Here is a 27,259-nt window from a genome sequence, read left to right as displayed (position 1 = left end):
GCTCTCAGGATCGCGCCGTTTCCTGACACAGGCGCTCCATACCCGTCGCCATTTTTTCTCCTATTGATTGTTTATTTTGTGCCAGGCATTATTTTAAGTGCTTTATATACATTATCTCATTTAATTTCACAACAGCCTTATAGAGGTTATTGCTATCACCCTTTTATTGATGAGAAAATATGTCAACAAACCAGCCTGAGATCACACAGCTATAGAGCAGGACTCCACCTCGGGCCCATCTGATCTTAAAGCTGTGTTCCTTACCATTGTGATCTACTGACAGTTTAGTTGAAACATTTGGATTCATACTGTACAAGAAACTACAGGTTTAATAATAATGATAAAAATAATAATAGTTCACGGCTAACGTTTAGCTAATGTATTCTCTTTTTAATTAATTTGCACAAAATTCCTGTGAAGTAAGTACTGTGATTAGCATCATTTGACAAAAGAGGAAACTGAAAATCAGCAAAGTTAAGCAACATGAGAGAATATACCAGGCTCTGGCATAACTGAGTTGTAATAAACTATAATTATACATGTTTATTACATTAGAACTTGAACCTCTGACTATGCCTGGTTATAAGGGATAAAATGCAGGTCACACACTGCACCTGTGGAGAACAGAGGCGTGTCCTGTGGTTACCTGTATCTGCCAGGCTCGCTGCTGTATTGGTCCATGGTCTGTCGGAAGCTCCGGACAATGTCATGCATTCCCACCTGTGTGGTAGTGAAGTCGTGGTACAGCTCCGAGTAGTGTGTGACCATGTCCTTTGAAAACCAACACAGCACAATTACCACCATTTCACATGTCACATGCCCACAGCTGGCTCTACGTGAATATAGATAATTTCTTCAAGGAGCTCAAGCTGAGTGAGATACACACTCAAACATGGTCCCAGAACTTTAAATACTCAAGGTGTTTGTGGATGGAGAATACTCACAACTATTCATACTTCATTTGATGCCTAAATTGTGAACTTTATAAATCTAGTAAACTATTTCTCTAATTTAACTATCACCCATCTTAGCAAACTAAATTTTACTGAACTCCAAATCATTGATTAAAAATGTATTTACCAAAGTCCTTCTAAATATTTAATTGTCTAATTGCTTCAGACACTTTTAATGCACAAGCAAAACCAACGATCTTAATGATTATAGAGCTCATATTACACTTATATGTTCTCTGCTCACAAAAACATTAATATCATGCATTTACATTTGTTTCTTTACCATATCTGTTCTTTATTCTTACTGTTATATTTTCTCAGGGTCTCAGTAATTTTCCCTGAAACTCTTTTCTATGCCCTCCTAGGGCTACAGTAATTTTGTTAAAATCAGAAGTAAAAGATTACATCTCATGCAAGTCAAGGTTGTGGTCCTGGACATGGACGGTTGGACAGTCCAAACCTGAGTTGCTGTCATTCTTTTGGTTTCGTTTTTTGTTTTTGGCAGCTGGCCAGTACGGAGGTCTGAACCCTTGCTCTTGGTGTTACAACACCATGCTCTAACCAACTGAGCTACCTGGCCAGCCCCCAAGTGAAAGGTTTTTATTTTTTTTTAATTTTTTTGAAATCTTGGGTCTTTCCCCCAAATTCCATCTTCTTTAAATTCCTCTTGGGTAGCACATAAAATTCATTGTTCTGACCACCTGTCATGACTGTAAATGTATGCCTGCCTTATAACATCTCATAATTAACAAGGTTATGTCAGGATTTTTTCTTCAAGGAGAAGCTCTTCCTCTGTGGGATATCTAGCTAATGTATCACCTTTTTTTCATTTTTCCTTTTTATTGGAAATTATGGCTTAATCATAACCTTTGGTTCATGACATACTCTCATAAATTGGCCTGTGCATGACCAACTTCTCTTTATTTAGTTAATTTATTTGTTTTAACAAACATATAGTATCCATAAATCTACTACTCAGGACAAAAACTAGAAGCTTGATAATAAAGTAACAATATGGATTTCATTTCACTTTTTTAACTCTATTAAAAGGGTATCACACTATGTATAATATTTTTTTTTTTCACTAACCATTACATTGCTAAGATTTGCATCATGGTAATTTGCATCATTTATTTTGACTAACATAACATTCTATTGTGTGAACATACAAATCTATCATTTTGGAATGCCTTTTAGGTCTACCGTCTACTTGGCAATTGAAAATAGAGTCACTGTAGAATAGTTCTCAACCAGAGGAACAGGGTGGCATTTGAATACCTTCTGTCATGTGTGACATGGGGGTGTGGAGCCCCAAAGAGCCCAGATACTGTAGTGAGATAGGCTTGGTTTGGAATTCTATTTATCAGCCCTGTAGCCCTTGATAAGTTAACCTCTCTAAGATTTGCTAAATGGGGATCATGAATCTTCTCTCATGAGAGAGTTAAATGCAATATCATAAGTAAACAGCACACGGCATACAGTAGACACTCAGCAAGTGTTCTCTTCTCCTTCGTCTTTATGTCCTTTAATAACTAGAAAAGTGCCTGGGGGGCCGGCCTGGTGGCACACTGCTACAGTGCGCCGCTTGGGAAGCGTGGTAGCGCTCCCACTGAGGGTTCGGATCCCACATGCGGACCGGCCGCTCACTGGCTGAGCGAGGTGCGGGAGCAACACCGAGGGTTGCGATCCCGTGGCCGGTCCCGGTCCGGTATGGGCGCAACACTGAGGGTTGCAATCCGTTGCCGGTCACGAAAAAAGACAAAAAGGAAAAAAAAAAAAAAAGAAAAGTGCCTGGGGAAGTTAGTTCTCCTCACGCGAGCTTGAGTGAGATGACAAAATCATGGTGAGTAGATGTCCTCCATTTTACAGCCAATGGTAGAGTCCACACTGTCCGTGTCCTCAGAACCCTTGTCACTGAAGGATCCCTCAAGGGATGCCTTGGTCTGGAGGGAACCAGTGGAAGGAAATAGCTGGGCATATGCATTTGAAACTCCTCTGTATTTCCTAAAGAGAATGGTTCAAAGTACTTCCTGTAGATAGGACAGAACTCACCTTTGTAATTGGTATTTCAGGCTAAAAAATATTCTGAGGATATTTTCAGAAAAGACCAAAAAAAATTTTTTTAAATAATACTTTACCGGGATTTGGGTCTTATTTACTTGGATCTCATCTCTCAGATGCTTTGCTTCTAGAAGAAATTTAACAGCATGGAAACTAAAGCCATCGACATTCTTTGCAAGCCAGAACTGTATAATTTCCTAAACATGAAGAAGCAAAACGCTCGATTACATTAACTACACATTGTTATCATAATGTTTAATAAGGGTTTTGTCTATTAATGACTTTCCACCATAAAATAGACAACTCTGCATACATATATTCTATTCCCATCTATTTCACATAGTTGCATTATAGTATAATGAACTCTCAAGTAACTGCAATTAGGGATTCTCACACTTCCTTCATATTTGAGTCCAGAATTACAATTACATTCATAATTGATGTTATGAGTATGTTTCCAAAGTACAAGGAACGAATCCTGGACCTTGGAGCTATCCACACCATGCTCTAACCAACTGAGCTAACCTGACAGCCTGTTTCCAAAGTTTAGAGCATCCACTCAAAATGAAAATATAAAACCATAATGACAGATATGACTCAGGACACACTGGAGAACTATCTCATCTCTCTCACAGTCAACTCCTTATGGTCACTCCAAACTGAAGAAAGTAACCAATTTTCAATAGTTAAACGCTGCACTCCTTACCAGGAAGGAAAATGAGAGTGAAGTGCTTAGGTGTTAAAGGAGCTCCTGTCAGGAGTAAGACAAAACAGAAAGAATCAACCATCAGCTAGCATGTAACTAAGAAGAATAGTGAAGATCTGGTGGTAAAACTCACATGCAAGCCTTGCCTTGTTACGTTCAGATAATAAAGGATTAACTGTATGTTATTCAAGGAAGCCACTATTCTACTGTCTTAATTTCACAAAGAAATTGATCCAAAGCCAAAACAGTTAAACCTAAAAATCCAGGTTCTCGTACATTTTATTTTATTCTTTGATGACAGAACTTCTTCCAAAGGTATGTAATGGGGACCAAAATTATTGTGTGAATGTCCTGGCTTTCTTTCCTCTCCTGCCCCACACTCTGGATTCACCTTGCTGGAGAGAAGCTAGTCGTTGCCTGCTCAGTCTCTCCCCAGCCCTACCTGCCATGGAGAGCATCATAGGAGCCTGCCAGCCTGTCTCCCAGGCATTTTTAATGCTCAATCTAAAGAGTGGGGAGATGAACATTGGTCTGGAGAAGTGGTTAGATAAGGGAAGTGGACCAAAAGATTAGGGGCCACCAGGGAAGGAGCTTGAGTAGAGGGGGGAGGAAGTGAGAAGTTTAGAGACAGAGAGGGATAAGGCAGCTTCCAGGTGTGAGCAAACAGGAGGAGGAAAGGAAGTGTTAAAGTGGGATTTCCTTTTATTCCAGGTAGTCACAGGTGCAGGGCCAGCTCCCTGTGCACGCCACCTGTGCAGGTGCACTGGTCACCTGGCTCAGAAGATCCCATGCTTGTTTTAATGCTCTGCTCTTGGTTTCACTGTTGAAATTCTCAATCATTTTGGGACAAGGGACCTGCATATTCATTTTGCATGGGGCCATGTAAATTGTGTAGTTGGCCATTTACAGGTAGCACGTAGAAAAACAACTACAGGGTAAAGGGACAGAGAGTGATGGGGAGGGGTAAGGAAAGCTGGAGAGCTAGCTTAGATTGAGGAGGTAGCGTTTCAGCAGGGAAAAATAAGAACTGAGGGAATGAGCCATGAGAAGGTCTGTTGGAACATCTGTGGAAATCAAGTGGGATTCCTTGAGCACTAAAAAGAGGGGCACAATGTGGTCAGAAGAGCATAAGCAAGAGGGGAAGGAGGTGAGGCTGGACTCATCAGGTCCTGTTTTATAATTAGTGGGAAAGACAGGATTTGTGTGCAGATAAGGGGAAACCCCTGGAAGGTTTGAAGCAGAAAAGGTTATGGTCAGATGTACATTTGTAAAAGATCTGATGTGTAAATAAATAGCACAGTCTGGCAGTTCCTCAAAAGGTTAAACATGGAGATACCATAAAACCCAGCAATTCCATGCATAGGTATATACCGAGAGAAATAAAAACATATGTCCACCCAGAAACTTCTACACAGATTTTCACAGCAGCATTATTTATAATAGCTAAAAAGTGGAAGCAACCCCACTAGTATATCCATACAACAAATATCTGGCCAGAAAAAGTAATGAAGTATAGACACATGCCACAATATGGATGAATCTAGAAAAGTTTGCTAAATGAAAGAAGACAGACACAAAAGGATAAATATGGTATGTCCCATTTATATGAAATGTCCAGAAAAGACAAAACCATAGAGACAAAAAATAGATTAGCGTTACCAGGGGCTGGGGGGACAGGGTAGGGATGACACAGTGGGGTGGGTGGTGATGGCTAAAATGTTCAGGGATTCTTTCGGGGGTAATGAAAATGTTCTAAAATTAGATTGTGATGATGGTTGTACAACTCTGTGAACTTACTAAAAGTATTGAAATTATACATTTTGGATGAACTTTATGCCATGTGAATTATATCTCAAAAAAAGCTGTTATTGAAAAAAAAAGAATAAATTAAGGCCGAAGAAGGTAATCAGGGAGTCCATTCAGGAGCCTACTATGGCAGCTTGCAATGGGGAGACAGTGGTGGAGGTGGGCAGAGGTGGTCAGATGCTGTCTTAGTCCGTTTCTGTTCACTATAACAAACTACCTGGAACTAGGTAATGTGTATGAAAACGAAATTTATTGCTTACAGTTTCAGAGTCTGGGAAGTCCAAAGTTCAGGGAACATATCTGGTGAGGGTCTTCTAGATGGTGGCTTTACAGCAATGCAGGGATTTCACATGGCAGAAAACGGTGGAGCAGAGAGAGAGAGAGAGAGCTCCTCATGTGCTCTTCTTTTAAAGTCCTCAGAACAAGGCCACCGTTAAACCATCAATTTAATCACCTCTTCAAGGCCCCACCTTTCAATTACCATAATAGGATTTCCCACCCTCAACAGTTACAGTGGGAAATAAGTTTTGGGGGGACATTCAACACAAGGCAGATGTTGAATCTGCTCTAAGGGTGAAGCTCACAGACCTAATAGCTTGTGGGGAGGGGGGTTTGTGAAAGAAAAGGGACTAAAGCTGACCTTTAGTTCTTGGCCTGAGTGACCATGTGCCGTTCACTGAGTTGGGACAGCAAGTTGAATAAAGATGGGGCGTTCCAGTATACAATAAGTATACTGAACATGTACAGGGTAATGCTGAAGAGGCTGGTGGCTTGCTAACTCTGAGCCTGAGAGCAGAGGTTGTTGTTACGGATGTAAATTTGGGAGTCACCAGCCTAAAGACAGTGTTTACTAAGCAACTTTTCCCTTGTTCCGGCAACATAGTTGACCCCAGCACAACCAGAGCCCACCCACTCTTGGTTCAAATCAAACCAACAAGCCCTCGGTCATGAAGGGTTCTTCCACCCAACTGGTAAATTCTTGAAGGAAAGAGGGCAGCTTTTATTCCTGTCTCCTGTGCCTCTGACACAGTATCTGGTACTTGGTGAACCAATTGTGAAATGAAAGAATGAAGTATTGAGCCCAAATGAGTCAAACACTAAAGAAGTACAGCATGTTCCCTGGCTTCAAGGAGTCTGTTAAACAAAACAAAACAAAACACTCAAAACAAACCCTGACAAATAGAGCCAGGGAAGGCCATGAAGGGAGGGTTCTCATGCACATATGCCTGATAACAAGAACTATCAAAAAAGATTCTGCAAAACCACAACCTTGAACAAAGGTCATCACTACCTTACACTCCCTTACTCCTGCCAGGACATCTGCCCAGCAACTGCCTGTCCAACCTCAGAATGGCATCACTCATGTTATTGATTATCAGCCAAGGATAATTATCCCAAAACAATTATGTAATCTTCCATTATTTTTCCTTTAAAATCCTTTGTCTTCCTTTATCTCCCTGAATATGCACATAGTTTGCTATGGCATGCATATTTCCTTTGCAATGCCCTATTCCTGATTAAACTCATATTCTTTTAGAGGGCCTCTCTCTGTTTGTTATTTAGACTGACAATCTACAGAATAGTTGGGGACACATGAGATATGAGAGCGTTACCTAATAATGCAAGTCAGGGCATGATGTAACATGACAAGAAGAGATTCTTCTGTTTTCAGGGCTCTAGGAGCTCCAAGAAGATCAAATCAGCACGAGTGGGCACAGCCAGAGAAGAAAAGGCTAGAGCTTAAACATGTTCTGGACAGCCTTGGGGGATTTCATCAGGCAGTGAGATCAGGACAGTGTGAGCCAAGCATGGAGGCAGACACTGGCCTGGCCTGTATTGGGACAGTTGGGAGGACTAGAGGCCCAGGTCTCAGCTCCTTCACCCCCACCCCCACCAACCAATCCCTCAGCCAGCCCCTTCCAGCTGGGCCTATTCCTGCACCTGACCACAAGCAGCCCCTCTGCAAAGGTATGCGGCTCTGCCCACTTTCCTCTCAGCTCATTCCTTGCTAAGAGGAAGGTTTTAAGGAATGTATATATCACTTTGGAGCAGAACCATCTGTAATTTAAAGTTTTAGAGTTAAGTAGCCAATTTTCTCCTACGGAGGGGAACAGAACCACAGATTCCAAATGGCAACTATCCCACAAATCACTGGTTTGATTTGAAGTGTGTTACTTGTATCTACCTGTGAATATGGGGTCTCTAGAGTGCTGCAAGTAAAGGGTCTCAAAGGTTTCTATAGGCTAAATGCAAGGGTTAATACTGCTGATGTCAATTCCCTTTATACTGCAATTGTGACTGGCAAAGCTTGAACAAAGTCTTCTTATCTAAGAGCAGGCTCTGAGGCTACTAAGCTCTCACATGGACACAGGTGACCCAAATGGCCTCAAGCTGTCTCTACCCAGTGGATTTTTCCTTTGGGGCACAAAGCCCACAGATATGTTCTTCCTAGCATCTTTACCTATTAACAAATTCATTCACTCAGTATTTCCTACTACAGACCAGGCACTTAGCTAAGCCTTGGAACTTCAACTATGAGCAAAATACAACAGACACAGTCCTAGGTCTGCTGGATTATTTTAGAATCTCCGCCTGGACAATCAAATAGTAATACAAAAATGTTTAAATCACAACTGTGATAAAGTTGTGAAAGGAGAGGAACGTGGTAATACAAGAGGGTAAAACAGCTGGATTTGCCCTGGGCAGGATTTGCAGCAGGAGAGCAGGAAGTGAGGGCAGTTGGTTAGAGACTGGGCTGGAGAAATTGACCGTCAAACACATAAGGCACCTCCTTTGTAGAACGGGTTCTCCATGATTTCAGGAGCCAACTTACTATGAAGCTAACCAAGCTTAAGCTTCAGGACCTCTCACCTGTACCTGTCCCATCTAACCCCCTTCTGTTCTCATTCTAAATAAATGCTTATTTTGTTTGTTTTTTTGGTGGCTAGCCTGTAAGCAGATGAACCCTTGACCTTGGTGTTATAACACCGTGCTCTAACCAACTGAGCTAACCAGCCAGCGCTAAATGCCTTTTTTTTTTTTTTTTTTTTTTTGTGGCTGGCCAGTCCAGGGTTCCAAATCCATGACTTTAGTGTTATAAGTCTGCGCTCTAACCAACAGAGCTAATGGGCCAGTCTAAACGCTCTTTTTTTTGTACTTAATTTTGTACTAGTTTTATTTTAAGAAGGTCCCCCTTTTTTATAAGCTTCACACCCCACACAACCTGGGTCCACACTGGGGGTGCTCTCTTTTACAAGCATGCACATTGGTCAGGGCAAAGCACAAGTAGCTTGTAAACCATCCAAGCAGCCTCTGACAAAAACGTGGGAAAACGTTAAGCACCATGTTGTTGAAAACATTAAGTTTTGGACACTGATCTCCTAGAATAAAGCCAGTTGTTTTCTTCATAGGGACCTTATTCACTTCAGGGTATCAGCAAAATATTGACCCAACTAAGGAATGATAAATGTTTACCCCAGCAAGGATTTATGGCCCCAGAATAATCAGAGATACTTTATCAGTGTTTGATGAGACAAAACAGCAAAAGTTGGATGGAGATTTTTCTGAGAGTCGTTTGAAATGCTGAGTTTTTCATCCAGATAATCCAAGGTTTGCTCTTGAAAAATATTTGCTTTATGCTATTTCTTCTCTCAACCAAGTGAGAAAAGAGAGCTGCCAATTTTAATCGTTAACCCTCTTTACTCCAATTAAGCTCTCCCAGGGTGCCGAATGTGAAAATGGGCACAAAGTCTGGCTCCGCCAGTTCTGGGTGACCCACGTAGGTGCCATGGACTCTGGGGACAGTACAGTTCGTCCCTGACTCCTGTCTAACCTACATGACTTCACACAGTCCTGGTTTTTCCACTGGGCATCTTATAATTCTTTTCTCCTTAAACAACAAGCTGGTCTGAGTAAAAAGGAATCAAGTCAACATTAATGATATCCAAATTCACAAAACCTTGAGGCAAGCCTTTCCTTCTGAGATAGTTAAAACTATTGGAGCCAGTTACCTAAAGAGCCAAGTGTGGAAATAGAAAAGCTCCACTCTTCTATGTGATGATATCAAAGACATCCTCTTGAAAATAACAAATTCCAGGTTGTCCATCTCAAGAAGGAATGAGAAAATATATTTCAGAAGTACAGAAAGAAAACCATATCGTCCAAACAAAACTATCCCTACTGCTGTTCAGAAGTCTTGGTAAAATTCTTTGCTAACTCCTCTAGAAGCAGAGAGTAAAGGAAAAATCAAGGGTTTCGGAATCTGACCATCTAGGTACCACCCCAGCTGCCCCACAGTCCTGCAGCATGAGCTAGGGCGTCTGCAAGACCTCGCTAAAAGTTGGTTTCCTCAACAATAAAATAGCACCTGCCTGGCAGGGCTTCTGTGGAGAAAACGAGGTATTGCTCATTTGACACTTCAGTCTTCACATTACCTGATCTCTATTCAACATCTGACACTGTTGACTAATCTTCTAGAAGTGGTACCCCGCTCCTTTTCTGTCTTCTTTGCAGTCCTTTAAACGTTAGTGCTCCTTGGGGCTCCATCTTACACCTTCTGATCATTTCACTTCACAACAGTGTGCATTTATTTATGTATCCACTTATTGATTATTTAACAGTTACTTATCAGGAGCACACCACCCTAAGTGCTTTACAGAGGTTAAACCATTTAATCTTCAAGCAGCCGTATGAGGTATGTACCATTACTGTTCCTGTTTTACCAACAAGAAAGTGGAAGCTCAGGAAGATGAAGTGCCTTGACCAAGGCCATACAGTTAGTAAATGGTGGCACCGGTATTGGAACTGTATGGCACCCTTATCCCTTTGCTATGATGACTCCCCCTACTTTTTTGTTTTAATTGGAAGCTCTGCCAACACCTGGCCCTCATACCCATGTGACAAGGTGCCCGAGCTAGCTTGCAATGGGCTGCCTTGTTCATCTCAGCTGGCCTGCTTCTCTCACTGATTACCTGCCTGAGCTCAGTAGGTGTTGGGAAAATATAGGAAAATGGTCAGGGCCCCTCAGATGTTCAGAATCTTGCCGAGCATTTGCTGTGAATACGTTGTGTGGGCAGAGTTAGTGCGCCTGCATGGTGCTGCGATTTGGCTGGCATTTCACTGCCTCAGTAGGCAGCTGCCACACGAGTGGCCATGCCTTTCCAACCTACGGCTTCCAAGGACCTGTTTGCCGGTTACCTAGCTCATAGACCTGCATGTGAGGGGTCTCGTGACACAGCCTGGCACGTGAGGGATCTGGGGACTCAGCCTGGCGTGTGAAGGGTTTGTGACCCAGTCTGGAATGGGCTTGAGGGGTCTTTGAGCTCCAGGCCCAGCCCTAGCTCAACAACTGGCATAGTTGTACAGTTTTACAATTGGCGTCACGAACAGCATTAAGAGCGCAACAACTGGTGAAGTCAGCAGGATTCCAACATTAGCCGAGCACCACAATTGGCCCAGTCAGCAGGCTTTACGGGCAGGAAAAAGAGCAAGAGCTCAACAGTAGGCATCGTTCATATGGCAACAAATCCCATAGTGTGATCTCTAGACCAGACCTTTCCCTGAGCTCCACGTACTGAATCCAACTATCCATTGAACACTTGGATGTCTCACAGAGAGCTCAAACTCTACATAGCTCAGACATCCCCCTTCCTCTTCCTGTGTCTCCCATCTCAGCAGATGGGCACTGTCACCCACCCAGTATTCAAATCTGAGACCTGGGAGTCACACCGGATCCCTCTCCAAGTCCCACTGATTTCTCTGTACCCACCTGCCACCCTCGCAGGCCCAAGGCTACCAGCATTTCTTTCCTGATTCCTGCACCATCCCGCTCCCTGGCCCCTCTGCTTACAAACCTGCCCTACTTGAACCCCTTCTCCAAAACCAGATTTTTTTTAAAATTTTTTTTTTTAAAAGATGACCGGTAAGGGGATCTTAACCCTTGACTTGGTGTTGTCTACTTGAACCCCTTCTCCAAAACCAGATTTTTTTTTAAATTTTTTTTTTTTAAAGATGACCGGTAAGGGGATCTTAACCCTTGACTTGGTGTTGTCAGCACCACGCTCAGCCAGTGAGCGAACCGGCCATCCCTATATGGGATCCGAACCCGGGGCCTTGGTGTTATCAGCACCGCACTCTCCCGAGTGAGCCACGGGCCGGCCCCAGAATTTTTTTTTTTCAAAATACAAATCAAAAATTATTTCCCTGCCCAAGACCTTTTAAACCCAAATCCTTACCAGGGCCTTCAATGCTGCTCATGACCTGCCTCTTCTGACCTCTCTGATCTCATTGGGTCACTCCCCCCTCTATCCACTATGTCACAGCCATATTGGGCAATTCCCAGCACATCGAATGTGCCATGATCCACCTTTCCCTCTGCTTGAAACACTCCTTCCCAGGCCTCTTCACGTGGCACATTCCTCTTCATTAGGTACCACTGCCTCCTCTGCAAATCCTTCCAGATCTTTCCCACTCCGTGTCCAAGTTAGGTGCCTGCCCTACACAGTCCTACTTCTTACTGTCACTACCACCCAGTATGCATTATTGTAATTGCCTGTTTAATTGTCTACCTCTCCCTCCAGAATATAAGCCCCATGAGGCCACAACATGTGCGCATTTTGCCAGTCACCACTCCCCAACACACAGCTGGCACAAAGTACGTGCTGTCAAATGAGCAGTGATTGTGAGAAAGCACCTGCCAAACAGGAGGTGCAATAAATGGTGTAATTGTCATCATTAAGATCGTGCTGATTTGTAAAGCAGGTAGTGAATGAATTGATTTGTAATTGAGCTGCTTGTCTCCAGCAGTACTGTGCCCAGCAGGGGCATGACAGAGCCTATGTTTATGCTCTGGGTCCATCTTAGTTGAGAGGGCATATTGGCTACCATGAACACAGTGCCCAGCTGCCATGAACACAGTGATGCGCCAGGAGTCCCTACTCCACGGCTCAGCATTCCCACATGGCAGGTCCAGAATCACACTGAGCCCAGGACATAGGGCCTGTCCATCTGGACTCTCTTCCTTGCTATGCCACCAACCCACTGGGTCACTTCACCTCTCTGTGCTTCAGTTTACTCATTAGTCAAATAAGGGATCTGGAGGGCAAGTAAAAACCAAAGTGACTGGAAAAGTACAAAATACCACACAAATAAGCCCCAACTCCTCCACGAAGGCTTCCTGACTAATCCAGCTGAAAGCACTCAAGCCTTGAGAGGTTCAGGACACAGCCAAGTCCCCTGATGGCCAGTGCGAAGGGGAGGAGAAAGAGATGGAGAGAGGAGGGTGTTCTCGGCTGGATGTCCCCTGCACGCCAGCTTCCCACCATGTAGATACACTGAGAAGGAAGGCTCAGGCTGTGTGAGTGCAGCGTATTATGCAAGCAGGAGTCATTCCAAATGCCTCCTCACCACAAACTCTGGGTTGCAAATTATTAACCTGCTTAACTCTATTGCAGAGGTGAGTGCTGGGGGTATGAGGGTATCACAAGTCCCATTCATGCAAAAGGACCCTTTCCAGGAGCAAAGAGCCTTCCTTCCCAGCTCCTCAGCATTTCTTAAGAGGAAATCTTCTAAACCAGCCTTGCAAATAATGTCTAAACTCTCAACTGGAGGCAGTAATGATTCATCACATAAGGGATTTCATCCTGGGGGACTCGTAAATAAGGATCTTAACCACACATGCCACTGCTTGGATGCCTGGAAGAAAACAGCTGGGTTAGTCTAAAAATAATTAATGTATTGGCTGGCACATTTTGGCAAAATTTATCACACTTGTCTAAACATCTCCAAACAATCCATCACCATTGCCACAGGAGCCAGGAGAAATCCACTGCCTGATACACTGACTGTTTTACACTCATATTTATGAATATCCAACTGAAAACCTCCTTGTAAAAAACTGTGTAGGAAAAGTGAAGCACATAGAGAAATAGATTGCCTCAAGGCAGGTGTGGGTTGTAGTTAAGAGCATGGACTTGAGTCCCAGTGTCTGGGTTTGAATCCTGCTCCATCACCCCCGAAGAGGGTGGTTTTACTTCTCTAAGCCTCAGTTTCCTTCTCTGTGAAATGATCATAAAACCTTGTAAGTTAGGCTTGTTCTGAGCATTGAATGATCCAGATGAAGTACTTGGCACACAGTGTCTAGTGTGTGAGGGTAGGGGGGTGGGCGTGTAAATGAGCTTTGGTGATGGAGAAGAAGACAGTCCACACTCCACTAGAGACGTGTAAAACTAACCCCTCATTAGTCTGCTGACCATGTCTATCATCGCCCACCCCACCCTCCCACCAAGACAGGACTGCCTGGCTCATGGTGCCCACTTCTACAACAGATTCCAATGCAACTCATCCAAATTCTGGAAACATCAAACATACAGTAAAAATTGTGTTTAGACTAAGAAGTTTATAGGAATAAATTTAACAAAAGAAGTGCAAGACTTGTACTCTGAAAACTACAAAACATTGTTGAAAGAAATTAAAGAATACCTAAATAAATGGAAAGACATCTTGTGTTCATGGATTGGGAGACTTAATATTGTTAAGATGGCAATACTCCCCAAATTGATCCACAGATTCAGTGCAATCCCTATCAAAATCCCAGAAGGCTTCTTTGCAGAAATTGACAAGCTGATCTGAAAATGCATGTCGAAATGCAAAAGACTTGGAATAGTCAAACAATATTGAAAGAGAAGACCGAAACTATGGGACTTACACTTCCCAATTTCAAAAGTTACGACAGTACAATGCTGTAATAATTCAGACAGTGTGCTACTGACATAAGGATAGATATACAGATGAATGGAACAGTTGAGAATCCAGAAATAAACCCATACATTTATGGTCAATTGATTTTCAACAAGAGTTGCAAGACAATTCAAGAGGGGAAGAACAATCTTTTTAAACACATGTTGCTGGGATAATAGAAGAGCTATATGCAAAAGAATAAAGTTGGCCCCCTTACCCTCACACCATATATAAAAATTAACAAAAGATAGATCAGGGATCACCTAAAATGTAAAAACCAGAACTATGCAACTCAGAAGAAAACATAGGAGTAAATCCTTATGTCCTTGGACTATACATTGGTTCTTAAATATGACATTAAAAGCACAAGCAACAGGGGCTGGCTGGTTAGTTAGCTCAGTTGGTTAAAGCATGGTGCTGATAACACCAAGGTCTAGGGTTTGATCCCTATACTGGCCATCTGCCAAAAAAAAGAATAAATAAAATGGATGTGAGCCAAAATTTAAAACTCTTATGTTTCAAAGAGCACCATCAAGAAAGTAAAAAGACAGCCCACAGAATGGAAAAAAATTGCTTGCAAATCATGTATCCACAATATATAAAGAACTCTTACAACCCAACAATAAAAAGATAAATAACTATATTTAAAAATGGGTAAAGGATTTGAATAGGTATTTCTACAATGCATATATACAAATGAACTATAAGCACATGAAAAGATGCTCAACATCATTAGCCATTAGGGAAATGCAAATAAAAAACACAGTAAGATACCACTTCACACCCACTAGGATGACTGTAATAAAAAATACAGGCAGTAGCGGGCCGGCCCGGTGGCGCACTTGGTAGAGTGAGGCGCTTGAGAGCACAGCAGCACTCCCACTGAGGGTTCGGATCCCATATAGAGACCGATCCGCTCACTGGTTGAGCACAGTGCGGGCGCGACACCAAGGGTTGCGATCCCATTACCGGTCACGAAAAAAGACAAAAAGGGGGAAAAAAAAAAAATACAGGCAGTAGCAAGTGCTGGTGAGGATGTAGAGAATTGGGATCCTGCAGTGCGGGCGCGACACCGAGGGTTGCGATCCCATTACCCGTCACGAAAAAAGACAAAAAGGGAAAAAAAAAAAATACAGGCAGTAGCAAGTGCTGGTGAGGATGTAGAGAATTGGGATCCTTATGTATTGCTAGCGGGAATGTAAAACAGTGCGGCTGCCTTGGAAAAGTTTGGCAGTTTCTCAAATAGTGGAATGTAGATATAAATATAGATGTACATCATAGGTAGACAGATATCATATGACTCCATTTACATGAAATGTCTACAACAGGCAAAACCATAGAGACAGAAAATAGACTCGTGGTTGCTAGGACATGTGGGAGGAAAGGGGTGAGGCCATAGGGAGTGACTGCTGATGGCTATGGGGTTTTTGGGGGGCAATGAAAATGTTCTGAAATTAGTGGTAATGGGTGCACAACTCTGTGAATATACTAAAACCACTGAATTACACACTTGAAATGGGTGAATTTTGTGGTACATGAATTATATCTCAATTAAACTATTATTTAAAAACAAAGCAAACCAAAAATAAACCAAGGGTTCTAGATGTCCCAATGACTCCGACGTGTCACCTAATGTGGTGAGCTGTAGAAAGGCAACCACAGCTCTCTGTTCCGTTCAGGTCTCCTCTCCACCTCCATGAATTATATCTCAATTAAACTATTATTTAAAAACAAAGCAAACCAAAAATAAACCAAGGGTTCTAGATGTCCCAATGACTCCGACGTGTCACCTAACGTGGTGAGCTGTAGAAAGGCAACCACAGCTCTCTGTTCCGTTCAGGTCTCCTCTCCACCTCCCTACCCCAGAGTACTGCCCCATCGCCAACGTTCCTGCCCACTGTAGGCCCAGCAGCAGCAAGCACAAGAATGCCACAGCTAACATTTATTGTGAATTATGCAGCCGGTGTTGTTGGAACTGCCACCACCACACAGGTGCAAGCCCATTTAGAGCTCACCTGAGTTACTACAGGAACTCTCTTGTCCACAGAGCCACAGAGGGGTCTTCGGTGGCTCAGCATGTGCCCTGATGACAGCCGTCAAAGCCTCTATGGTCAGCCCCCACCTCTTTCTTCCTAGACCTCAGCTCCCTGACTCTTGTCCCCATTTCATTCCAGCACACTGGTAGGGCTGCCAGATAAAATATGGGACACAGTTAAGTTTTAATTTCAGGTAAGCAACGAATAATTTCTTAGCAGAAGCATGTCCCAAATATTGCATTAATCATTGTTTATCTGAAATTTAAAATTTAACTGGGTACCGGCCAGCCACCAAAAATAAATAAATAAAATTTAACCGGGTGTCCTGTATTTTTATTTGCTTGATCTGGCAACCCCACGCACTGGCCTCCATGTCATTCCTGAAACTCATGAGCCTCACTCTCACCTCCAGACCTTTGCATTTGCCCTTCCCTCTGCCTGAAATTCTCTCCCCACTTTTAAAGTCTTTGTCCAAACAGCACCTCACCATAAGTGTAAGGAAAATGAAAACCGGTCAGGCTGCCTCAGCTGTTCAGAATCTTGCTGAGCATGACCTTGACTGTTTGATGTAACTGGGCATGTGCGCTCAGGTGTTCCTTGGTTATCTGACTTGCACCCAGGTATACCTGGTTACCTGACTTAAGTATAAAGGACAAACGGCTCTGATCCACAGTGTCCCCAGGATGTCCCAGGTAGGCCACCAGGGGACCACTGGAGGCTGCTGCGGGGGCTGCTGCTAGTTACCTGAGTTTACATCCAAATAAAGCCTATCAACTTTACCCATGACTCCCAGGATCTTTTTCCAATTACCTAGCTCACAACCTGCATAGCAGGGGTCTGTGACCCAGTCTGCACAACAGGTGTGAAGGGTCTGTGACCCAGCCCAGCAAGAGGGTGTCTCCTAACCATCTGATCTAGCAAAGCAACTCCTGCCAGGCACTCCAATGTCCCTTCCCCTGAGCATTCATCACCTCCTGACATATTATCTATTCAGTCGTTAACTGTCTGCTTTCCCCTCAGTATATTGCAGGGCAGGGCTTCTTTCATTCACTCTGCATTCCCAGTGCTTAGGATAGGGCCTGGCAGGAGCAGGCAATGAGTTTATGTTTATTGAATGAACGCAGAAGTGCTGTGCATGGGTTATGTCAACTAATCTTCCAACAGCCCTATGAGACAAATGCTGCCATTAACTGTGTTTCTCACGTAAGGGATCTGAGACACAAGAAAGCCAGACTCACCCAGAAGCCCACTGCAGACACAGAAACCAAACCCCGAAGCCCACGTTCTGACCTACCTCCCTGCACCAGCTCATTGTCATAGGCTGAGGGGCAACTCGTAGCCAAGGCCACAGGTGTTTCTGCCCCCCTTCCATTTAGATGTTTCTGGGTTAGTTGAAGAAAGGAGCCACTGACACATCTGAGTGTCTGTATTTGTATCAGATACCTTAATTCTGGAATTTAATAATACTATTTGATTTTGCCTGGACAATTACTGTTCAATATAAAGTGTTTCAAATAACCACTCAAGTTATTTATGGGTGTCTATACTCACTTTTATTTCTTCTTGAACGTCAAGATTGCGGAAATTTAAATCAGGTTGCTCTTTCATAAACTGGTGAAAATAACACTGTTTTCGTACTTCGTCAAAGTGCCAACTGGAGTTTCCATATACACTTAACTAGCAAACAGAGAAAGAGCACATCAGTTACACGAAGAAATAATCATTTTCGTCCTTAGCCCCACATAGGCAGAGCTTGTAAATCCTGAGAGTTTCCCTTCTAGGGAGACCACTAGCTAAACTAATCCCCAAAATACTACCTGTTGGCCTAATGCCCCACAAATGGGTTGGAATGTATTTGTACAGTAGAAGCTGTTCATAACAACCCCAATAGTAAACCAGTGTTTTCAAATTCTAGATCAGGCCAACTTAAGGAACAAACATTACTAACATATTTTCTTGAATCTTCTGTCCAGTCTCTGGACTTCTGCTTGTGAAGAAAAGCAAATGGTGATCAATTTGAGGGAAAGACACATTCTCATTGGTCTTGGAGCTTGTATTCCAGATAGACCGAATATTTCAGTTGTATCCAAAAATTATTAGAATCATTCAATTAAAAACTCAGGAATAAAAATCTAGCAATTTCAAGTGCTGGTACCCAGCAATGTTTGGCACTGTGGTTGATTTCCTCCTTCAGTAATGCCCGTGTCAGTGTCTCCATGACATGACTCTCCTGGTTGCCCTCCCACATCTCTGGCCACTCCTTCTTAGTCTACTCTGTGTCCCCTTAAATGTGAGTTTCTTGGGGCTCTATTCTAGGCCTTTTGTTTATACTAGAGAATGCATCTGGAAAACACTTAAAAACTGGGGGATTTTGCATAAATTTTTTTCTTATAGTTGGAAGACCTAGTCACACTGGGTCTACACTTCCATAGCAATGACTAGTTGAAACTGCTGAAACTACTAGTTAAAACTAGGTAGTTGCTACCTTTTAGGGAAACATGCCCTCCCGAGTTCACCAGATGGCCCACCTGGACACAAGCCAGGATAAGATATTTACAGTCTATATAACCAAAAAAAGATCGGTATCCTATGTTCTCATTCATATGTGGGAGCTAAAAAATAATAATAATAAGTTGAACTTTTAGAAGCAGAGAATAGAACAATAGAACAGTGGTTATGAGAGGCTGGAAAGGAGAGAGGGAGGGTTATAGTGAGAGGTTGGTTAATAGACACAAAATTACAGCTAGATAGAAAAATAAGTTCTAGTGGTGTGTTGAACTTTTAGAAGCAGAGAATAGAACAATAGAACAGTGGTTATGAGAGGCTGGAAAGGAGAGAGGGAGGGTTATGGTGAGAGGTTGGTTAATAGACACAAAATTACAGCTAGATAGAAAAATAAGTTCTAGTGGTGTACAGTAGTGCTACGCATCTATAATTAACAATGATTTGTATGTTCTCAAACGGCTAGAAGAGAGGAGCTTAAATGTCCTCATCACAAAAAAACAATAAATTTTTGCAGTGATGAATTTGCTAACTACCCTGATTTGATCACTGAACATTGTATACACATACTGAAGTATAACTCTGTACCCCATGAATATGTATAATCAATACATTTCAATTTAAAAAAGTAAATGAGATGAGCTCAAAAAGGAATCAAGTTAATTTACAAGCAGAAATGAAGGGGGAATTGAGAGAGTCTGAAAATTCATGGATTGTTTTTGAATTTTATATAAATGGAATTATATGGTAAGTATTATTTTGTCTGGCTGCTTCTGTTCAACATCGTATTTGTGAGACTTATCCATCTTGTTCTATATAGCTATCACTTGTTAATCTTTACTGAAATGTTATTTTATTGCATGAATACATCTCAACATTTTTTATCCACACTACTGTCAGTGGACATTTATGCTGTTTCACAGTTTTGACTACTGGAAGTAATGTCATTAAGAACATTCTTGTACACATCTCCTGGTGTATATATGCACAAATTTCTATGGGCCATATATCTAGGAATGGAATTATAGAAGCTGTATATCTTAAGTGCCAATATATTTTCTAAAATATTTGTATCAGCTTATACCTTAACTAGCATTTCATGTAAGTCCGTGTTACTCCATATCTTTGCCAACATTTGGTATTGTCAGTCTTTTAAATATTTGCCAGTCTAGTGCGTGTGTGATGGTTTAGTTTGAATTTCCTTAATTAGTAATAAGGTTAGGCTGGCCAGTTAGCTCAGTTGGTTAGAGTGTAGTGTTATAACACCAAGGTCAAAGGTTCAGATCCCCATACCAGTCAGCCACCCAAAAAAATTAATAATAAAGTTGAACACTACTTTCTATGTTTATTGGCCTTGAATTTCCCCTCTTAAGTGCCTTCTCAAGACTTTTGTCCATTTTTAATTGGACAGTTTCTTCTTCACATATTGATTTGGAGAACCTCTTTCTATGTTCTGAGTAAATCCTCTGTTGGTTATTATGTTGCAGAAAAAAAGATTAGTGTCCAGAATACAAAAAGAACTCCAGAAAGCAGAAAGCAATTTCAAAGGGACAAATAATCCAAAAGAAAATTTGGGAAAGAAATCATAAACTGGTGTTTCACATAAATGGAAGCTCAAGTGAATAAATGTAAAAAAACGATTCAACATTATCAGTAATTAGATAAATCATCATTAGTAAATGTAAAATGAAGATCTCAGTATGATACTATTTTATGTTCACTTGAATGGCAAAAATTACAAAGCCTGACAATACCAGGAATGAATGAGAATATGTATTTTTTTATACTGCTGGAGGAGATATAAATTGGTATAACCACTTTGATAATCAGTTTAACATTGTCTTATACAGATGATGATGCAGTATCCTGCACAGCAATCTCACTCCTACTTATTTACCTTAAAGAAGCTTTTGCACACATGCCCCAAGAGAAATAGACTAATGAGAGTGTTTATAATGACATTACTAACAATAGCAAAAAAAACTGGAAACAGCCCAACTGCCCATCAACTGAAGAGTGGACAAGGAAATCATGGAATATGCACACGATGGAATATTACACAACAGTGATAATGTATGAACCACAGCTACCCAAAACTACATGAATACATCATTAAAACAAGGAGTGAAAAAAAGCTAATTACTTATCATAAAATTTGGAACAAGGGAAACTAAAAAAATTAAAATGTTAAATATATACAGCATATGTGGTATGGGCAAAACAAAAGGCAAGGACCTGGTAAAACCCAAAATTCAAAGTCGTGGTTTTCCCTAAGAGAAAGCAGGGGAAGGGATGAGGGAGTAGACCACAGGAGCACGACAGTGTTGGTCACATTCGAGTTCTTAATTTGCAGGGGGGGGGGTAGGTTCATTGACACCCCCTATTACTATCTTCCACAGCTTAGATATTTTACATATATTTTTAGTTTTGTTCAGGTATAACTGAATATAATAAAATGCACATATTTAAAGTATACAGTTTCTTACCAGCCAGCCACCAAAACCAAAACAAAAAGTAAAGAGCACTGTTTGATCGGTTTTGACATGTATACACTCAAGAAACCACTACCACAATCAAAACAGTGAACATATCCATCCTCATGGCTTTTTTTTTCTTTCTTTTTTTTTTTTTTTTCTTTTTTGGCAGCTGGCCGGTGCAGGGAGCGAACCCTGCACCTTGGTGTTATCAGCACCTCGTTTTAATCAGCTCAGCCCACTGGCCAGTCCTAATCATGCCTTTGTAATCCCTTCCTCCTGCCCCTCCCAGCAGCCCTGCCATCCCTAAACAAACACTACTCTGCTTCCCATCACTATGGATTAGTTTGCATCTTCTAGATTTTCATATAAGTGGGATCATATAGTATGTACTCTTTTTTGCCTGTCTTCTTTCACTCTGCATAGTTATTTTGAGATTCATCCATGTAGTTGTGAGGACCACTAATTCATTTCTTGTTATTGCTCCTCTCTGTGAAGTAGTTTGCTGCTGAGAGTGATAAGATGGGAAGGAGCCAGGTAGGATGTTTGAAGAGAAGGAGGGAGGGCATGCTGATCAGTTGGATTTAGTAAAATTTCCAAGAAGATTAGATGGCTCAGTTCAGGTGGGGACAATGAGTATGTGATGTCTCCAGAGGCTCAGATACCAAGATTCAGGCAAAGAGAAAGTAGATGACTGGGTTCATCTCTGGCTAGGGTTTTGTCCGAAAGGGGAGTCAGAGATCAGAAAGACAAAGAGGTCTGGATAGTAGCAAAATAGTTACTGAACTAACGGGATGTGGAATCTAAGTTGGACAAGGTGGGAAGTGAGGGAAAGAGGGAAGGGGAGGCTAGTAGAGAGTATAGGTTTTAATTTGCTAGAACACATCAGCTCTACAATAAAATCAGAAATCTAAATGATATTTGTAGGCCTGGGTGCCCTATTTCTACTTCTTTGGGAAACTTTTTCCTCTTCCCATAAACTATATCCATTAATGTTTTTACTTAAAAGGGCTTCATAAATAACCAGATTAATCGCTGCAGATCTTCCCATTTTCCCGTTGTAAATTAGGCAAGTTAGTACTTACCCAGTTGTTGGGTGGTATGGTTATGCCATTTTCATGGGTACAGTCATGCCAGATGTAATAGTCAGTATATTTCCCTGTCCGTGTCCGACTCAATTGGAACCAAGCATGTTTATCACTGGTATGGTTTGGTATAAGATCAATTATTAATTTTAAACCTAATGAGTGAAAACATTTCAAATGTTAGGAGAAGATTATAGTAGAATAATACACGACCGTTAAGGAAAAAAATGCTCTAAGTAAGCATTTAGAGAAGTGCTTTTCTCAACCCTCATGCCCATTCCACCCACTCCCATTTAATTTACCTTTATCATGTATGGCTGCAACCAGATTCTCAAAATCTTCCATTGTTCCAAAAATGGGATCAATTTCTTGGAAATCTTCAACACCATATCTGAAGTCTTTAAGGGATGATTTATAAAATGATGTAATCCAAATAGTTTTTACATTTAAAGTTGTGATGTAGTCCAGTTTATCTTGAATGCCTGAAGAAAAAAGTCAAGGCCATGAGTAAATCCTATTTTATTTTAGTTGAAGTAGTAACAATAAAATGAATGTGCCTGACATTGAAATACTTATTTCGAAGACAGAAATATTTGGAATTTTATTGAATTTGAATAAAATTCGAATAGCAAGGTCTAGCTCTATGAATAACATCAATTAGTCTTCCAGCAATAATCTTTGACCTTTAACATAAATGCACAACATTTAAAAATCTATCTGTGACTTGTTTATATTTCATATTTAAAACCAAGATTATAGTATTGTTAATCTATTCTACACAAGGCTTTCGAGCACCTAATCTAGGCCAGTTGCTGGGCTTAGCACCAAGGAACAAAGAAGTTATTCTTCTTCAAGTAACACATGGCCCCTGACTAAGCTGCACTGGCCTGTACGACAGCCACTTGCCACATGTGGCTATTGAGCACCCGCGATGTTACTAGTCTGAACTGAGATGTGCCTTAAAAGTAAAACACTGACCGGATTTTGAAGATCTAGTACAAAAAGAAAGAATGTAAAATATCTTGTTACTACTTTTATACTGATTTTATGTTGAAATGACATATTGGATATATTGGATTAAATAAAATGTTGTATTAAAATTAATTCCAATTGGTGAAGGGCAACAAAAATCAACTACATTGTAAAAATAATAATAATAATAAAAAATTCCACCTGTTCCTTTTTTTTTTTTTTAATGTGGCTACTAGGAAATTGATAATTACATATGTGGCTCGCATTCTATTTCCCTTAGACAGTGCTGGTGTGGTAAAGTTTGAACAGGCAGGAATGGGATGATGACCAAATTGGGGAATAGCTGTGGAAAGTGCTTTACGGGAGCCAAGCTGCAAGCCCCTGACTGCCTCGGGTGCAGGAAGCTGATGACCCCCGGGAGCAGGGACAGAGACAGTCACAAGAGGGTGTGTGCAAGGGGGGTCAGAGTGAAGGGCTTCCAGAAAAAGCAAAGGAAAGGAGTAACCAGGCTCAGACAGAGCTTGTCTAAAAAAGGGTAAGAAATGCTGCACAGAGTATAGAGACTAAGGAAGAACAGCAATGAGATGGAAGTGAAGTTTGCATCAATATTTGAGGGGTCTTTTGTTCCACTCTCAGACAGTCTTTAAAGTAGCTGAATTTGGACCTTTTTCCTTGTTCACTTATGTAGGAAGCCAATACTTTATACAGAAGAGAATTCTAGGCTTAGCTAAGAAGAGATATGGAAGAGAAACTCTTTGTACTTGGAACCTTATAGGGTAATTAGCAGATAGTATGTTTTTTGCTTCTAGTTCAGAGTCCTAAATACAGATTCAGAGATTTGAGCCTAGTAGTCGACATCCAATAACTTTCTGCATAATCTCATTATGACTTCCTAGAATCAGAGCCTGTCAGAGGCCACACAGCAGGTTGGAGTTCACTGAGACCAAAGCACAAAGTCACCTGACATCTGGGATCTGGGCTCCTCCTCTATCACAGGCTGCTTATTTCTGTCTTCTTTGAGCCTCAATTCCCCCGTATTGAGGGCTGTGACATCTCACAGAGTATCAACAGGCAACAAAAAGGTTTTGATTTAAGCCAGAACAGAAACACAATATACATGATGTATTTTAAGAAAAGCCAGAAAGAACACCAGGACAAAAACAAAGGGGGCTGAACAGACACAAAGTAAACAAGGGATCCAGCCCCACTCTCCAGGGGACAGAGGCAATCACCAAAAACAAACTAAAACCTGGAATGGTTTCTTCAGAATAGTAACAAGATCCTCTCAGCCTCAAGAACAAATGCTTATTGTTTACAAGAAGGAACCAGTACCTCAAGGAAAAGTTAGAGCAAATGACAATGTAAGAGCTGATTAGAAACTGCCATGTTTATCAGAATTTGGGTCTACCTAGAAGGATATTAGGAAGGGTCAGGAAGTGGGGGTTGTATCACTGGATTTAGGGATTTTTAGCTCTATTCAGTCAAAACATCACTTTTGCTAAGCCCTTGCTGTGTAAAAGACAGCAGGTGCTAGGGTCAGTGGCAGGCAGAAGGGAAGTCATGGAGATAAGTTAGAAGGCAGTATGAAAGGGTGCTTTAAACACAGCCCAAAGCACCAGGAGAGTCTGGGGAGGGGAACCCATGCTTTGATTAGGAAGGTTAAATAAAGATTAATGAAGTCACTTCATGGGTTTGAGCTGCACCTTGAAGGACAGTTACACTATTCTCCAATTAGTGAAGATGCAGGAAGATTTTTTAAAAAGAGAGACAATGACATGAGATGAAAAAGAAAAGCCTTTTATTAGTTATCAAGGAAAGTTGGGGATTTCAGGAGTTTATTTGTAGCATTTTAAAGATAGATTAAGCCCATTCCTACCTCCTACACTCTACCATATATCATCCTGTGTTATTTTCTTCAAACCAATGATCATTGTAAAAATTAGCTTGTTTATTAATTATTTGTTTCTTATTGTTACCTTTTACTAGGGTGACCATAACAACCAATTTTGCACAGGAAAAATACCAATTTATGCTACTGTCTGGCATAATTTTACTCTTAAAATAGTCCTGTTTTGAGCAATAAATTATAAGGACACATAACTCCCCAGGGACCAGGAAATTATTAGCTTAACTTTTAAAAAAATAATTTTCACTTCTATTTTTATACTAATATAGATATTATTTTAAATAATCTTTGATTCAAGTAATGGCCAACACACTGTCTTTTTTCCTAGCATTCATTCCTCTAGATTTAAACATAAGGGCTTGGCCTACACCTTTTAAAGACATCACTTAATTTTTTTCTAAAATGCTATTTATACTCTATTCACTATTAAACTCTCAGCCAGACTGCCAAACTAGCCACATCAAATACTGGGAAAGCAATTCTCAACTGTGGCTCTGAGATACTCAACTATCAAATGCACAGAAGCAGGAAACAGAGTTTTCTGCTTTCTCCTAAAGGTAGTTTAGGAGAAAGCCTGCTCCCTGTCAGAAGTTAGAATTGATGACCAAACGAGCATATGTACTTAGTAGGCAATATGTTAAACAACTCGGCTCAGAGGCCTTCAGCAGATGGCCTTTCATCAAGTTGAAGAATTGCTGTGTTCTGCTGAGTGACTTTCTTAATATATCATAAACAAGGAGAAAGTTGGTATGACCAGTCATACCGGAATGTGCTTACCGCACAGCCCAGGCATAATTCAGTTTCGAGGAATGAGAGCATAAACCCACCTCATCCTGGCTCCCTTCCTGAATTGTCTCGGAGCATGCACGTACCTTTCAGATCTCCATTCCCATCCTTGTCGCTGTCCTTGAAAGACCTCGGGTAGATCTGGTACATGGCCCCCTCCTGCCACCAGTCGAGGCACTTTGGAGAGATGGCGATGATGGTGATGGTGGCCCCAATGAGCAGGAGCACAGAAGCCACAGTGAGCCAGAAGAGGATCTCTCGGGGCACGCGGTAGCGGGCCTGGCCCGAGAACTGGAAGAGCACCTCCTTGGGCATCCCCGCGTAGGGCTGCACGCCCTTCTCCTTGGGCTCCTCCGTGTGCAGGACGCCCACGACGCTGTGCTGCGGGGTGTCCCCTGAGCCGCCTGGCTGCGGGTCCCGCTCCGGAGAGTCTTCATTTTGGACAAAGCCATTGTTTGTCCGGCCTCCCATCATATTCATCTCCGTAGAGTATCTCTTGCTCCTGTCCTCAGCCATGTCTCACCGACGGATCCCTTGGGAGTGCCTTCCTGCAGTGATGAAGGAGGAAAGGTGGCTGGCTGAAATGCTTGCTCTTGTTAATGAACTTTGCGTGGTTTATAAATAAACCTGGCTAGACAAAGTCCAGCCAAGGGAGAAAGGGTAAAAGCAAAGGGATTTTTTTTTTTTTAATTCTCTCTACACCATGGCTGAGTAGGCTTGGGTCCTGGAGCGGGACAGAGCCCACAGGAGGGGACAGATGAAGAGACACAACTCCACTGTGATTTAAGATGTTGTTCAGTTAAGTGCACCAATGGTCACAGGAGCACTATCCACAGAAGTCAAAAGGTGGAAACCACCCAAACGTCTCTCCTCGATGAATGGATAAGCAAAATGTAGTATATGCACACAGTGGAATGTTATTCAGCCTTAAAAAGGAGGGAAATTCTGACACATGCTACAACAGGGATGAACCTTGAAAACATGCTGAGATAAGCCAGACACAAATTCTGTGTGATTCCACGTGTGTGAGGTACCTAAAGTAGTCAAATTCATGGGGACAGAAAGTAGAAAGGCGGTTACCAGGGGATGGGGAAGGGGTGATGGGTAGTCAGTGTTCAGTGGGTAGAGTTTCAGTCTGGGATGAGAAGAGTTCTGGAGACAGAGGGTGGTGATGCTTGCACCACAGCATAAGCGTACTTCATGCCACTGAACCATATACTTGAAAATGGTTACAGT

The 27,259-nt window shown here is 41.7% G+C and overlaps 1 protein-coding gene across 1 annotated transcript; it reads right to left on the bottom strand.

Moving 5' to 3' along the window:
- Positions 1-646: 646 nt before the first annotated feature.
- On the bottom strand, positions 647-26,596 carry SLC3A1 (solute carrier family 3 (amino acid transporter heavy chain), member 1; the record flags this gene model as incomplete). The annotated part of the gene is made up of 7 exons (XM_008583157.1): positions 26,428-26,596; positions 26,110-26,314; positions 22,662-22,841; positions 22,360-22,514; positions 17,850-17,975; positions 3,092-3,211; positions 647-771 (listed from the first exon to the last, which is right to left on the bottom strand). Coding segments are annotated over exons 1-7 (959 nt in total), but the record flags the coding sequence as incomplete, so codon positions are not given.
- Between the last annotated feature and the right edge of the window lie 663 nt (positions 26,597-27,259).

This window comes from Galeopterus variegatus, unplaced genomic scaffold (genome assembly GCF_000696425.1).
Source record: "Galeopterus variegatus unplaced genomic scaffold, G_variegatus-3.0.2 Scaffold2840, whole genome shotgun sequence".
Classification (NCBI taxonomy): Eukaryota; Metazoa; Chordata; class Mammalia; order Dermoptera; family Cynocephalidae; genus Galeopterus; species Galeopterus variegatus.
This window is presented reverse-complemented; position numbering and strand designations above follow the sequence as displayed.